The sequence below is a fragment of the Erpetoichthys calabaricus genome, chromosome 15 (assembly GCF_900747795.2).
Source record: "Erpetoichthys calabaricus chromosome 15, fErpCal1.3, whole genome shotgun sequence".
Lineage (NCBI taxonomy): Eukaryota > Metazoa > Chordata > Cladistia > Polypteriformes > Polypteridae > Erpetoichthys > Erpetoichthys calabaricus.
The window spans coordinates 21,138,075-21,150,248 of NC_041408.2; the positions used below are offsets into that span (position 1 = coordinate 21,138,075).

General features: G+C 38.0%; 1 protein-coding gene across 3 annotated transcripts in view; it reads right to left on the bottom strand.

Annotated features, from left to right (window-relative positions):
- The window catches only part of LOC114643083 (potassium voltage-gated channel subfamily H member 1), an 846,735-nt gene that overhangs the window by 782,877 nt on the left and 51,684 nt on the right, over positions 1-12,174 (bottom strand). Inside the window, exon 3 of one of the 3 annotated variants that reach the window (XM_051919677.1) lies at positions 8,447-8,553. The exons of the other annotated variants lie outside the window; for them this stretch is intronic. Within the exon in view, the coding sequence (XP_051775637.1) occupies positions 8,447-8,553 (107 nt within the window). The remainder of the gene's footprint in view (positions 1-8,446; positions 8,554-12,174) is intronic. 3 annotated transcript variants of the gene reach the window in all.

Below are 12,174 nucleotides of genomic sequence, written 5' to 3' on the forward strand. Positions count from 1 at the left end.
CTCAGCGCCATTCCTGTCCATCACTGCATTGTCAGTGCAATTAAAATCACCAGCTAAGAACACAACATCCTCTGAACTGCACTCAGCGAGTACATCTTTTAACAAAAGAAAAAAAGAAACTCTCTCTTTGCCCTCATTTGGAGCGTAGACATTTATAAAAATAATATTTTTCCCCTGAATATGAACAACAACCTTCATGAGACGGCCTTTAACTTGTTCAATACAGTCGATGGACTCTGGGAGAATTGCTTTACTGAAGAGCACTGCCACCCCTGCGCTGGCACTGGAGCCGTGGCTCAGAAACGTCATGCCACCCCAGTCCCTCTGCCACTCCGACTCATTCATTGGGTCAGTATGAGTTTCTTGAAGAAAAATCACATCAAGTTTTTTCTGTTCTAAATATTGAAAAAGTACGGCTCTCTTTGAGGAGTCTCTGCAGCCGTTAACGTTCAAAGAGCCCAAAGAGAGAGCAGGCATTAGAAAGAATAGAAATGGAGCAGCAATGACAACAAGAACTTTAACTAATGAAGCAAAGAGGAACTGGTGTGGAGCCATTATGTGCTGGAGGTGAGAGACTTTCTAACTTTGCTGATAACATTCTTTAAACGATTAAATTCTTTTTTTTCCATTCCCAAAGGAACTGCATTACGCATAACACGCTTGGCTGAAACCAAAAAAAGTTCCAGGTCAGGAAAATGTTCTACAACATTGACCCTCCTTTTGCCTTCAAGAAAATCCAGAAAGCTCAGAATGCTTTCAGTGCTGTACTCCGTTTTCCAAGAGTACCAGTTAAATTGTCACTTGACATGCAAGAGTCACTGTCCTCACCACCCTGCTGACTCTCCTCACACTCTGGGCTAATTGTCACCTCTCTGGTATTTAAAAAGCGATTTTTTAAAGACACGTCAGCCCCCTCTGTCAGGTTCATTTTGTTACTTCTCTTTGCACCTACTCCACCATCTGAGGTTTCTTTCCTCTTTCTGGGGAGTGTCGTCCATTCTTCTTCAACATTCATTTCCTCAACAATTCCAGCTTTTTCTTCCCTAACTGCACTACCTGAAGTGGTGCCTGGTTCAGTTTCTGCCACAGCTTTGAGATTCAAGAGAGGGCGAGCAGCTTCACTGTGGACTATGGACTCAGGACTGGCCTCAGCCCGTTCATCCACCTTAGATGGTTCACAGGCAGTAGCAGCAGCAGCATTCATACTTTCAATGTCATCCACCTCAGTCGGTACTGTTTCTCTGATAAGCTGCATAACCTCAGCCTCAGCTGGGTCCTGTTCTTCAACCTGATGTATATTTAGATTAGAGGACTTCAACTCGGCCTTAGCCAATCCATCCACTTCAGGCATTTTTGTCTCAGCTTTCTTTATTTCACTCCTTTCAACTGTGGAGCTACAACTGGGTATCTGATTTTCAGAACTTCCTGAAGTCAAGCTAAGAGTACCTGTGGATACCTCACAGATAACAATCTGCTGATCTTCAGCATCGGAGTCGGAGTCCTCAGACTCATCCTCTACATCTGACTCCCTCACTACATGTATGTTACCTCCCATAGAATAACTTCCATCAGTTCTCTTACAATCAACTGCTTTGTGCCCTGCACGGCCACATTTAAAACATTTCATTGATTCAGAAGATATAAACACAATATAATCACATCCATCAACTTTGAATTTCAGAGCAACATCTAACTCATTGTAACCTCTGTTGAGGAGCATAAAAACCTGTCTCCTAAATGAAACCACATGCTTTAATTCTGGCTGTTTACACCCCAAAGGAATCAAAGTAATATCAGAAATAATCTCGCCATACCTGCGCAATTCATTACGTAGCAGTTCATTCTTCAAGAAAGGAGGAACATTAGAGATTATAATCCTCTTTGCAGGAGTTGAAAGCGGCAAAACAGAAATGAGGGTTCCATTAATAACTAGGCCTTCCTGAACCAGTTGGTGAACTAAGGCCTCCTCATTTAGAAATACCACAACTGCCTTATTCATTCGTGAAGCAGAAATAATGTTTTTACATCCAATTATTTTTCCAATTTCAGTAACACACTTCTCTACTGAAACTACTGGATCAACAATCAACTTGATGCCATTTCTTCTGCTAAGATTTTCAAAGCCATGTGGCAAAAGGCCTGGCTGTATCCCTCGGGACACAGCCATCCTAGCCACTTCTTTTTAAAAACAAAACACTATATAAACTTGAAATAATAACTATATATAAATAACACAGCTAAAAATTAAGAGAAATGACTAGAGAGAGAAAAAAAAAGAATAAAATAAAAAAAAGGAAAAAAAGAAAAAGCTACACTCACTCTCCTGCTAGCACAAAGGCCACTCCCACTCCAGACCAAAGCAATCGACACACAGAGTAACAGTAAGACAGGATAGATAGATAGATAGATAGATAGATAGATAGATAGATAGATAGATAGATAGATAGATAGATAGATAGATAGATCTGCAAGGCACTATATGATAGATAGATAGATAGATAGATAGATAGATAGATAGATAGATAGATAGATAGATAGATAGATCTGCAAGGCACTATATGATAGATAGATAGATAGATAGATAGATAGATAGATAGATAGATAGATAGATAGATAGATAGATAGATAGATAGATAGATAGAACTACAAGGCACTATATGATAGATAGATAGATAGATAGATAGATAGATAGATAGATAGATAGATAGATAGATAGACCTGCAAGGCACTATATGATAGATAGATAGATAGATAGATAGATAGATAGATAGATAGATAGATAGATAGATAGACAGATAGATAGATAGATACATAGATAGATGGATAGATAGATAGATAGATAGATAGATAGATAGATAGATAGATAGATAGATAGATAGATAGAACTGCAAGGCACTACATGATAGATAGATAGATAGATAGATAGATAGATAGATAGATAGATAGATAGATAGATAGATAGATAGATAGATAGATAGATAGATAGAACTGCAAGGCACTATATGATAGATAGATAGATAGATAGATAGATAGATAGATAGATAGATAGATAGATAGATAGATAGATAGAATTGTAAGGCAGTATATGATAGATAGATAGATAGATAGATAGATAGATAGATAGATAGATAGATAGATAGATAGACCTGCAAGGCACTATATGATAGATAGATAGATAGATAGATAGATAGATAGATAGATAGATAGATAGATAGATAGATAGATAGATAGATAGATAGATAGATAGAATTGTAAGGCAGTATATGATAGATAGATAGATAGATAGATAGATAGATAGATAGATAGATAGATAGATAGATAGATAGATAGATAGACCTGCAAGGCACTATATGATAGATAGATAGATAGATAGATAGATAGATAGATAGATAGATAGATAGATAGATAGATAGATAGATAGAATTGTAAGGCAGTATATGATAGATAGATAGATAGATAGATAGATAGATAGATAGATAGATAGATAGATAGATAGATAGATAGATAGATAGATCTGCAAGGCACTATATGATAGATAGATAGATAGATAGATAGATAGATAGATAGATAGATAGATAGATAGATAGATCTGCAAGGCACTATATGATAGATAGATAGATAGATAGATAGATAGATAGATAGATAGATAGATAGATAGATAGATAGATAGATAGATAGATAGATTGAACTACAAGGCACTATATGATAGATAGATAGATAGATAGATAGATAGATAGATAGATAGATAGATAGATAGATAGATAGATAGATAGACCTGCAAGGCACTATATGATAGATAGATAGATAGATAGATAGATAGATAGATAGATAGATAGATAGATAGATAGATAGATAGATAGATAGATAGACCTGCAAGGCACTATATGATAGATAGATAGATAGATAGATAGATAGATAGATAGATAGATAGATAGATAGATAGATAGATAGATAGATAGAACTGCAAGGCACAATATGATAGATAGATAGATAGATAGATAGATAGATAGATAGATAGATAGATAGATAGATAGATAGATAGATAGATAGATAGATAGATAGACCTGCAAGGCACTATATGATAGATAGATAGATAGATAGATAGATAGATAGATAGATAGATAGATAGATAGATAGATAGATAGATAGATAGATAGATAGATAGAATTGTAAGGCAGTATATGATAGATAGATAGATAGATAGATAGATAGATAGATAGATAGATAGATAGATAGATAGATAGATAGACAGATAGATAGATAGATAGATAGATAGATAGATAGATAGATAGATAGACCTGCAAGGCACTATATGATAGATAGATAGATAGATAGATAGATAGATAGATAGATAGATAGATAGATAGATAGATAGATAGATAGATAGATAGATAGAACTGCAAGGCACAATATGATAGATAGATAGATAGATAGATAGATAGATAGATAGATAGATAGATAGATAGATAGATAGATAGATAGATAGATAGATAGACCTGCAAGGCACTATATGATAGATAGATAGATAGATAGATAGATAGATAGATAGATAGATAGATAGATAGATAGATAGATAGATAGATAGATAGATAGATAGATAGATAGAATTGTAAGGCAGTATATGATAGATAGATAGATAGATAGATAGATAGATAGATAGATAGATAGATAGATAGATAGACAGATAGATAGATAGATAGATAGATAGATAGATAGATAGATAGATAGACCTGCAAGGCACTATATGATAGATAGATAGATAGATAGATAGATAGATAGATAGATAGATAGATAGATAGATAGATAGATAGATAGATAGATAGATAGATAGATAGATAGAACTGCAAGGCACAATATGATAGATAGATACAGTGGTGTGAAAAACTATTTGCCCCCTTCCTGATTTCTTATTCTTTTGCATGTTTGTCACACAAAATGTTTCTGATCATCAAACACATTTAACCATTAGTCAAATATAACACAAGTAAACACAAAATGCAGTTTTTAAATGATGGTGTTTATTATTTAGGGAGAAAAAAAATCCAAACCTACATGGCCCTGTGTGAAAAAGTAATTGCCCCCTTGTTAAAAAATAACCTAACTGTGGTGTATCACACCTGAGTTCAATTTCCGTAGCCACCCCCAGGCCTGATTACTGCCACACCTGTTTCAATCAAGAAATCACTTAAATAGGAGCTGCCTGACACAGAGAAGTAGACCAAAAGCACCTCAAAAGCTAGACATCATGCCAAGATCCAAAGAAATTCAGGAACAAATGAGAACAGAAGTAATTGAGATCTATCAGTCTGGTAAAGGTTATAAAGCCATTTCTAAAGCTTTGGGACTCCAGCGAACCACAGTGAGAGCCATTATCCACAAATGGCAAATCATGGAACAGTGGTGAACCTTCCCAGGAGTGGCCAGCCGACCAAAATTACCCCAAGAGCGCAGAGACGACTCATCCGAGAGGTCACAAAAGACCCCAGGACAACGTCTAAAGAACTGCAGGCCTCACTTGCCTCAATTAAGGTCAGTGTTCACGACTCCACCATAAGAAAGAGACTGGGCAAAAACGGCCTGCATGGCAGATTTCCAAGACGCAAACCACTGTTAAGCAAAAAGAACATTAGGGCTCGTCTCAATTTTGCTAAGAAACATCTCAATGATTGCCAAGACTTTTGGGAAAATACCTTGTGGACTGATGAGTCAAAAGCTGAACTTTTTGGAAGGCAAATGTCCCGTTACATCTGGCGTAAAAGGAACACAGCATTTCAGAAAAAGAACATCATACCAACAGTAAAATATGGTGGTGGTAGTGTGATGGTCTGGGGTTGTTTTGCTGCTTCAGGACCTGGAAGGCTTGCTGTGATAGATGGAACCATGAATTCTACTGTCTACCAAAAAATCCTGAAGGAGAATGTCCGGCCATCTGTTCGTCAACTCAAGCTGAAGCGATCTTGGGTGCTGCAACAGGACAATGACCCAAAACACACCAGCAAATCCACCTCTGAATGGCTGAAGAAAAACAAAATGAAGACTTTGGAGTGGCCCAGTCAAAGTCCTGACCTGAATCCAATTGAGATGCTATGGCATGACCTTAAAAAGGCGGTTCATGCTAGAAAACCCTCAAATAAAGCTGAATTACAACAATTTTGCAAAGACGAGTGGGCCAAAATTCCTCCAGAGCGCTGTAAAAGACTCATTGCAAGTTATCACAAACGCTTGATTGCAGTTATTGCTGCTAAGGGTGGCCCAACCAGTTATTAGGTTCAGGGGGCAATTACTTTTTCACACAGGGCCATGTAGGTTTGGATTTTTTTTTCTCCCTAAATAATAAAAACCACCATTTACAAACTGCATTTTGTGTTTACTTGTGTTATATTTGACTAATGGTTAAATGTGTTTGATGATCAGAAACATTTTGTGTGACAAACATGCAAAAGAATAAGAAATGAGGAAGGGGGCAAATAGTTTTTCACACCACTGTAGATAGATAGATAGATAGATAGATAGATAGATAGATAGATAGATAGATAGATAGATAGATAGATAGACCTGCAAGGCACTATATGATAGATAGATAGATAGATAGATAGATAGATAGATAGATAGATAGATAGATAGATAGATAGATAGATAGATCTGCAAGGCACTATATGATAGATAGATAGATAGATAGATAGATAGATAGATAGATAGATAGATAGATAGATAGATAGATAGATAGATAGATAGACCTGCAAGGCACTATATGATAGATAGATAGATAGATAGATAGATAGATAGATAGATAGATAGATAGATAGATAGATAGATAGATAGATAGATAGACCTGCAAGGCACTATATGATAGATAGATAGATAGATAGATAGATAGATAGATAGATAGATAGATAGATAGATAGATAGATAGATAGATAGACCTGCAAGGCACTATATGATAGATAGATAGATAGATAGATAGATAGATAGATAGATAGATAGATAGATAGATAGATAGATAGATAGATAGATAGATAGATAGATAGATAGATAGAACTGCAAGGCACTATATGATAGATAGATAGATAGATAGATAGATAGATAGATAGATAGATAGATAGATAGATAGATAGATAGATAGATAGATAGATAGATAGATAGACTTTTATTGTCATTGTAAAATAATTTAGACCGAAATTACGAGTGCCACTCCAACTGGGTACAAAAGCAACACAACACTACTTTTGTGAAAAACAAACCAATGCTACAATACATAATACAAACAAGAAGAACAACTATACGTATATAATACTAATATTATTTTCAAAAATATCCTTTAAAAAAACAAGATAAAATAGCAATAAAACCAGTTGGAATACAAAAAATAGGACCATTTCACTGGGGAGTAGCTGCCCGAGAGCAGTCTATTTCTCAGCACTGACCAACAATTGTTTAAATGGCCTTAATTTGCTTATTTTTGTTCACTGTATTTATAGCCTTTAGGCAGAAACTGTTTCTGAATCCATCGGCCCGTACTGTCAAAGATCTGCAACGTCGACCAGAGGCTAGCAGCTCAAACAGTTGGTGACATGCTGGTCACTTTTAGGCACATTCCCAAACCTTTCCCACATGCATGATGATGATAGCAGCAGCAGTAGACAATATGTTTGCAAAATAACACATTAAAAAATCTTTTTCAGTGGTGGGAAAAATCTTCCGCATCGAAAGATTGTGAGTAATGGTAAGTGTGGCTTTTTTCGCTTATTATTGACTAGTTTTCAACAGAACAGAGACAGTAATTGACATCTGGGCACCAACATCCCATGATGGTATTACAAATGCATGGAGACGACACTTCAAGGTGACAGCCTGCCCCCCTGGCCCTGACGGGTAACGCAGGGGAAGACAAGCAGCAAAGTGAAGCTCCCAGCTGATCTTTGTTTAGGATGGCTGAAGATCCCAAAAACATTTTATTTTTTGCCTTTTCTCCTTCCCAAAATGACATGGATATGCTGTTTTGAAATATATGTGTAATTATTTTAAAATGCAGATGAATACTCGGAAATACTCCCTGTTTGGAAAATGATCATATCTCACATTGGATCCCAGTGTCCTTTACCTCCATTATAAAGCAGGATAGCTCTTTTCTAAAACATTTTTTTTCTACACTTTAAAACACAAATGAATATATCCTATGATTGTGAAAACACAACTTTGACTTGAAAAACTCCGCACTTATCCTTCAATTAATAATAATAATAATGACATCAGCATTTACAGGCCCGCACAAGCCAGCTCGGGGTCAGGGGGAGTTACTGAGATAACCGTAATAAACGAGGTCGACACAAACTGATTTCATAAAGCAATGAAAATCCATACAATATTCATGCATTACACGTATTTGCTTAATTTTATTTTCAACATTTTACGGAGGGACACACATCAGACGTGCAGACGTACTTACTGTTTTTTTTGTACATGAGGATTTCAAACGAGTTCATCTCGTAGTTCTCAAAGGTTTGCCTCACTTTCTCACTCGTTTCCTTGTCTGTGAGCTCTCCATACATGAAGCTGAAAATGACAATAAAAAGACATCCCAATGTTTATCACCCTCATGTGCTTGGCAAGAATAATCATCACACTGAATGTATTAATAAAACCTTTCACGTCAGGTTTACTTTTTGTAAGAGTGCAATCCCAGGGCACAACCCAGAGCTAATAGCTCATGACATTAAACAATAAGACTTCCATTTCCAGGAAACAGTATGCATACAGTAAGATCATCATCCACAAAAAAGCAAAATAATATCTGAAGGACAGCAGTCGCCTGTACGTTCTCATCAGCAGCGGACCTCTCGTCTCAGCCTCCACATTTCACACTCCCCCCGTCTCCTCTCATCTACTGACTGAAAAGCTCAGAATGAAATCCAACCGTTGATCTCAAACTCTACTGTTACTCGGTGGTCGCTTCGGGGTCATTCCACAAAGCTTATAGCTGGTAATCCCCACTGTACTAAGCGCTGACTCCAGAATGGCGCCATTCACCTTCTCCTTCAGATCAGCAGACCGGGGGGGGGGGGGGGGAACGACTGTTTTTTATGGGGGTCCCCAATGAGAACACCAGCTTGTTAAGGACAGCTGCATGCATTACATTACGGTAAACATATTTATTTTATTCACCATAATAAAATTAATATTGACCACATAATCACAGATTTTGTTTGATTTATTGATCCTTGGAACATGGGCACACTATAGCACGCTTTCTAACACAATCAACAATTCCTGATTGTGTAAAACAAAAAAAACAAAATAAGGAATACAGTTTACTGCATGAATCACTGATTAAGTATTTTACTGTCTTGTGAACCTTTGACAACTTGGTGGACGAGAGCCGCCGCCAGGGGGAGGCAGCCATGACAGCAGTCAGGGGCCCCGAGCAGTGGGGGGCTCTCTGCTAAATGAAATGGAAATCCCTACAGTGTTCAAATCAGGTGGGTGTGGAAGTAAGGAATAGTTCATCAATCAATCTTCATTCAGTCACAGATGAGTACATGGATTCATGCTTTGTAAAGCAGAAGAGCAAAGTTCCCCAGTTTCAATCGGCTTTTAATATTCATTTTCCTCACTCCCTCTTACTTATGAAACAGCATCTAAGCATTTCATCTTATACTGTGCAAATCGGCAAACCGTTTCTTTTTTGTGTACGTACAGGGTAGGATTCAAAAGTAATGAGCCTTTGTTCAAAAAGACAAATTTATTGAGCAAATCGGTACAACTAATTAATAGTCTTCAAAATAGGCACCTCCTGCATCAATACACTTTTGTAGGCGGCTTTTCCGTGACTCGAAGGCGTCCACGTAGGCCTGTTCCGGGATGGCTGCAAGGGCTGCCTTGACATTTGCTTGGATGTCCTCGATCGAGTCGAAGCGTTTTCCTTTCAGCGCTGATTTTAAGCGCGGAAACAAGAAGAAGTCAGAAGGCAACACGTCCGGACTGTAGGGAGGCTGGGGGACCACCGGAACGTTCACCCGGGCCAGGTAGGCGCTCACGATGAAGGCGGTGTGGCTGGGCGCGTTATCGTGGTGAAGCTTCCAGCTGTCCTTGATGTCCCTTCGCTTGCACGCGATGCTTCTTTTCAGCCTTTTCAGGACTTCCAAGTAGTAAGCAGCATTCACGGTCTGTCCTTGCGGGACAAACTTGTAATGGATGATCCCCTTCACTCCGAAGAAGGCAATGAGCATGGTCTTTGTCTTCAATACGTACCGTTGCTCTAACGAACTTTCCATTCCACCGTGTAATGCACTACCGCACAGGGGTTCCCGTCAAGGCCGATCCTACCGCTCCGAAAGCTCGGAGCGGTAGGAGCTCCGTTGCGTTGTGAAGCCAACACCCACCGTCGCCGTCACTGGCAAGTGGGGTGCGCGGCGAGGTACATTCGCGTCAGAACAAAATGAGGCTCATTACTTTTGAATCCTACCCTGTATCAAGAGGGGCCCCAAAGAAGGAAAGGTCATCTTTGCTGTGTCTAACAGACGCGTTCCTAAAGAAGGAAGCTGTTCTCAGTCAGCTTACTGCACCCTGTTTTACGTGTGAATAACCTGACGTTGTAGCAAAACGGCTTTGTCAGCTTTTAACCCTTCTTTCACATCGGGATCAAGGAAGACCAAGATCTCTTACTGAGTCCAACGAAGAAGCAGATGATCAGTAATCCCAAGATCTAGAAGTAAAATTCAGATGAGGCACATTTCACGTTATGATGGATTCCTTAAAGTCAGAATTATCCGGGCGTTATGAAAGCCTAAACAACATACAGTATGTCGCCTGTAAATTTTAATCATGTGTCTTTTAAAATTCCTGCATGATAAAGAAAGTCTGATTAGATATTTGAATTCAGCACAAAAAAATACTGTTGGATTCAACAATACTGATTCATGTGACTCTGTGTAATTAATAACTGTATAAACACGTAAAAAAAATATTCACAAGGAAAAAAACCTGAGACCAGCAAGCCCCCACTACTTAACAGGGCAGCCTGTGATCGCCAGCGTCCAGCTTTTTGGATTCATGCGAAACGGCTACTGATTTAGTTACCGACTGAGATCTGTTCATTGGACTAGGATGTTGGTCTGTTTAGTTGAGTTTTATGTTTTTGGTCAGGTTATCTGGTGTTCTTTGATCTTCTGTCCATGTTTGTTCTTCTGGGTTACATTTTAGTAACGTTATCTCCTGGTCTGGTGTGATTTTGCCCTTTGTTTTGCCATTTTCACTTAGTGGCATTACTTAAAGAGTGACTAGGTTTAGGTTTAGGTTTATTTGTCATATATAGGTTAACACAGGGTCAACATACAATGAAATGTGAATGACGAGAAAAACAAGTCACTCAGCCTAGATCCAATAAAGCTAAAAAATAATTAAAAAAAAAATAAATTACAAGTTAAAAATAGACAAGCCATATAAAATAAAATGTGTACGTTTTAAAAGAAGTTATAGAGCAATATGAGTTTAACAACACCTGAGCCTAGCAAGCTAAATGACACCATTATAGCCTATCATCATGGGTTCCATATATGAAACAAGAGCCAAGAAAATTGTGAAATGGTCACTGCAGCAGCAGAAAGTTCTAGAATAAAGATAATGGAACTTGAACTATAAGCCATCTTAGCTTGGTTCCTGGCGTTTGGTTGCCTGGATGAGAGCAGTCATTGTGACAAGAGTTGGTTCCTGCTTTGCACTCAAAGTTGCTGGGCTCTCTACCACTTCTTCTTCTTCTTCTTTCGGCTGCTCCCGTTAGGGGTTGCCAAAGCAGATCATCTTTTTCCATATCTCCCTGTTCTCATCATCCTGCTCTGTTACACCCATAACCTGCATGTCCCCTCTCACCACATCCATAAACCTTCTCTTAGGCCTTCCTCTGTTCCTCTTGCCTGGCTGCTCTATCCTTAGAACCCTTCTCCCAAAATACTCATTGTTGTGGGGTACAAAATCTATACATTTTGGTTTATATTTCCATTATATTTTGTTCAAGACAAGACAACAGATGAACTACATTCAGGACAAATGAAAGCATGTCTTCTTCCCAATTATACCTCACTTTTAAAACAGCTGTTCCAACAAAGAAAGGAACACATGCTGGTGGCTCAATTATTTTATAGCATGAGAAAAGATGGACATCTAATTATTTTACAGCCT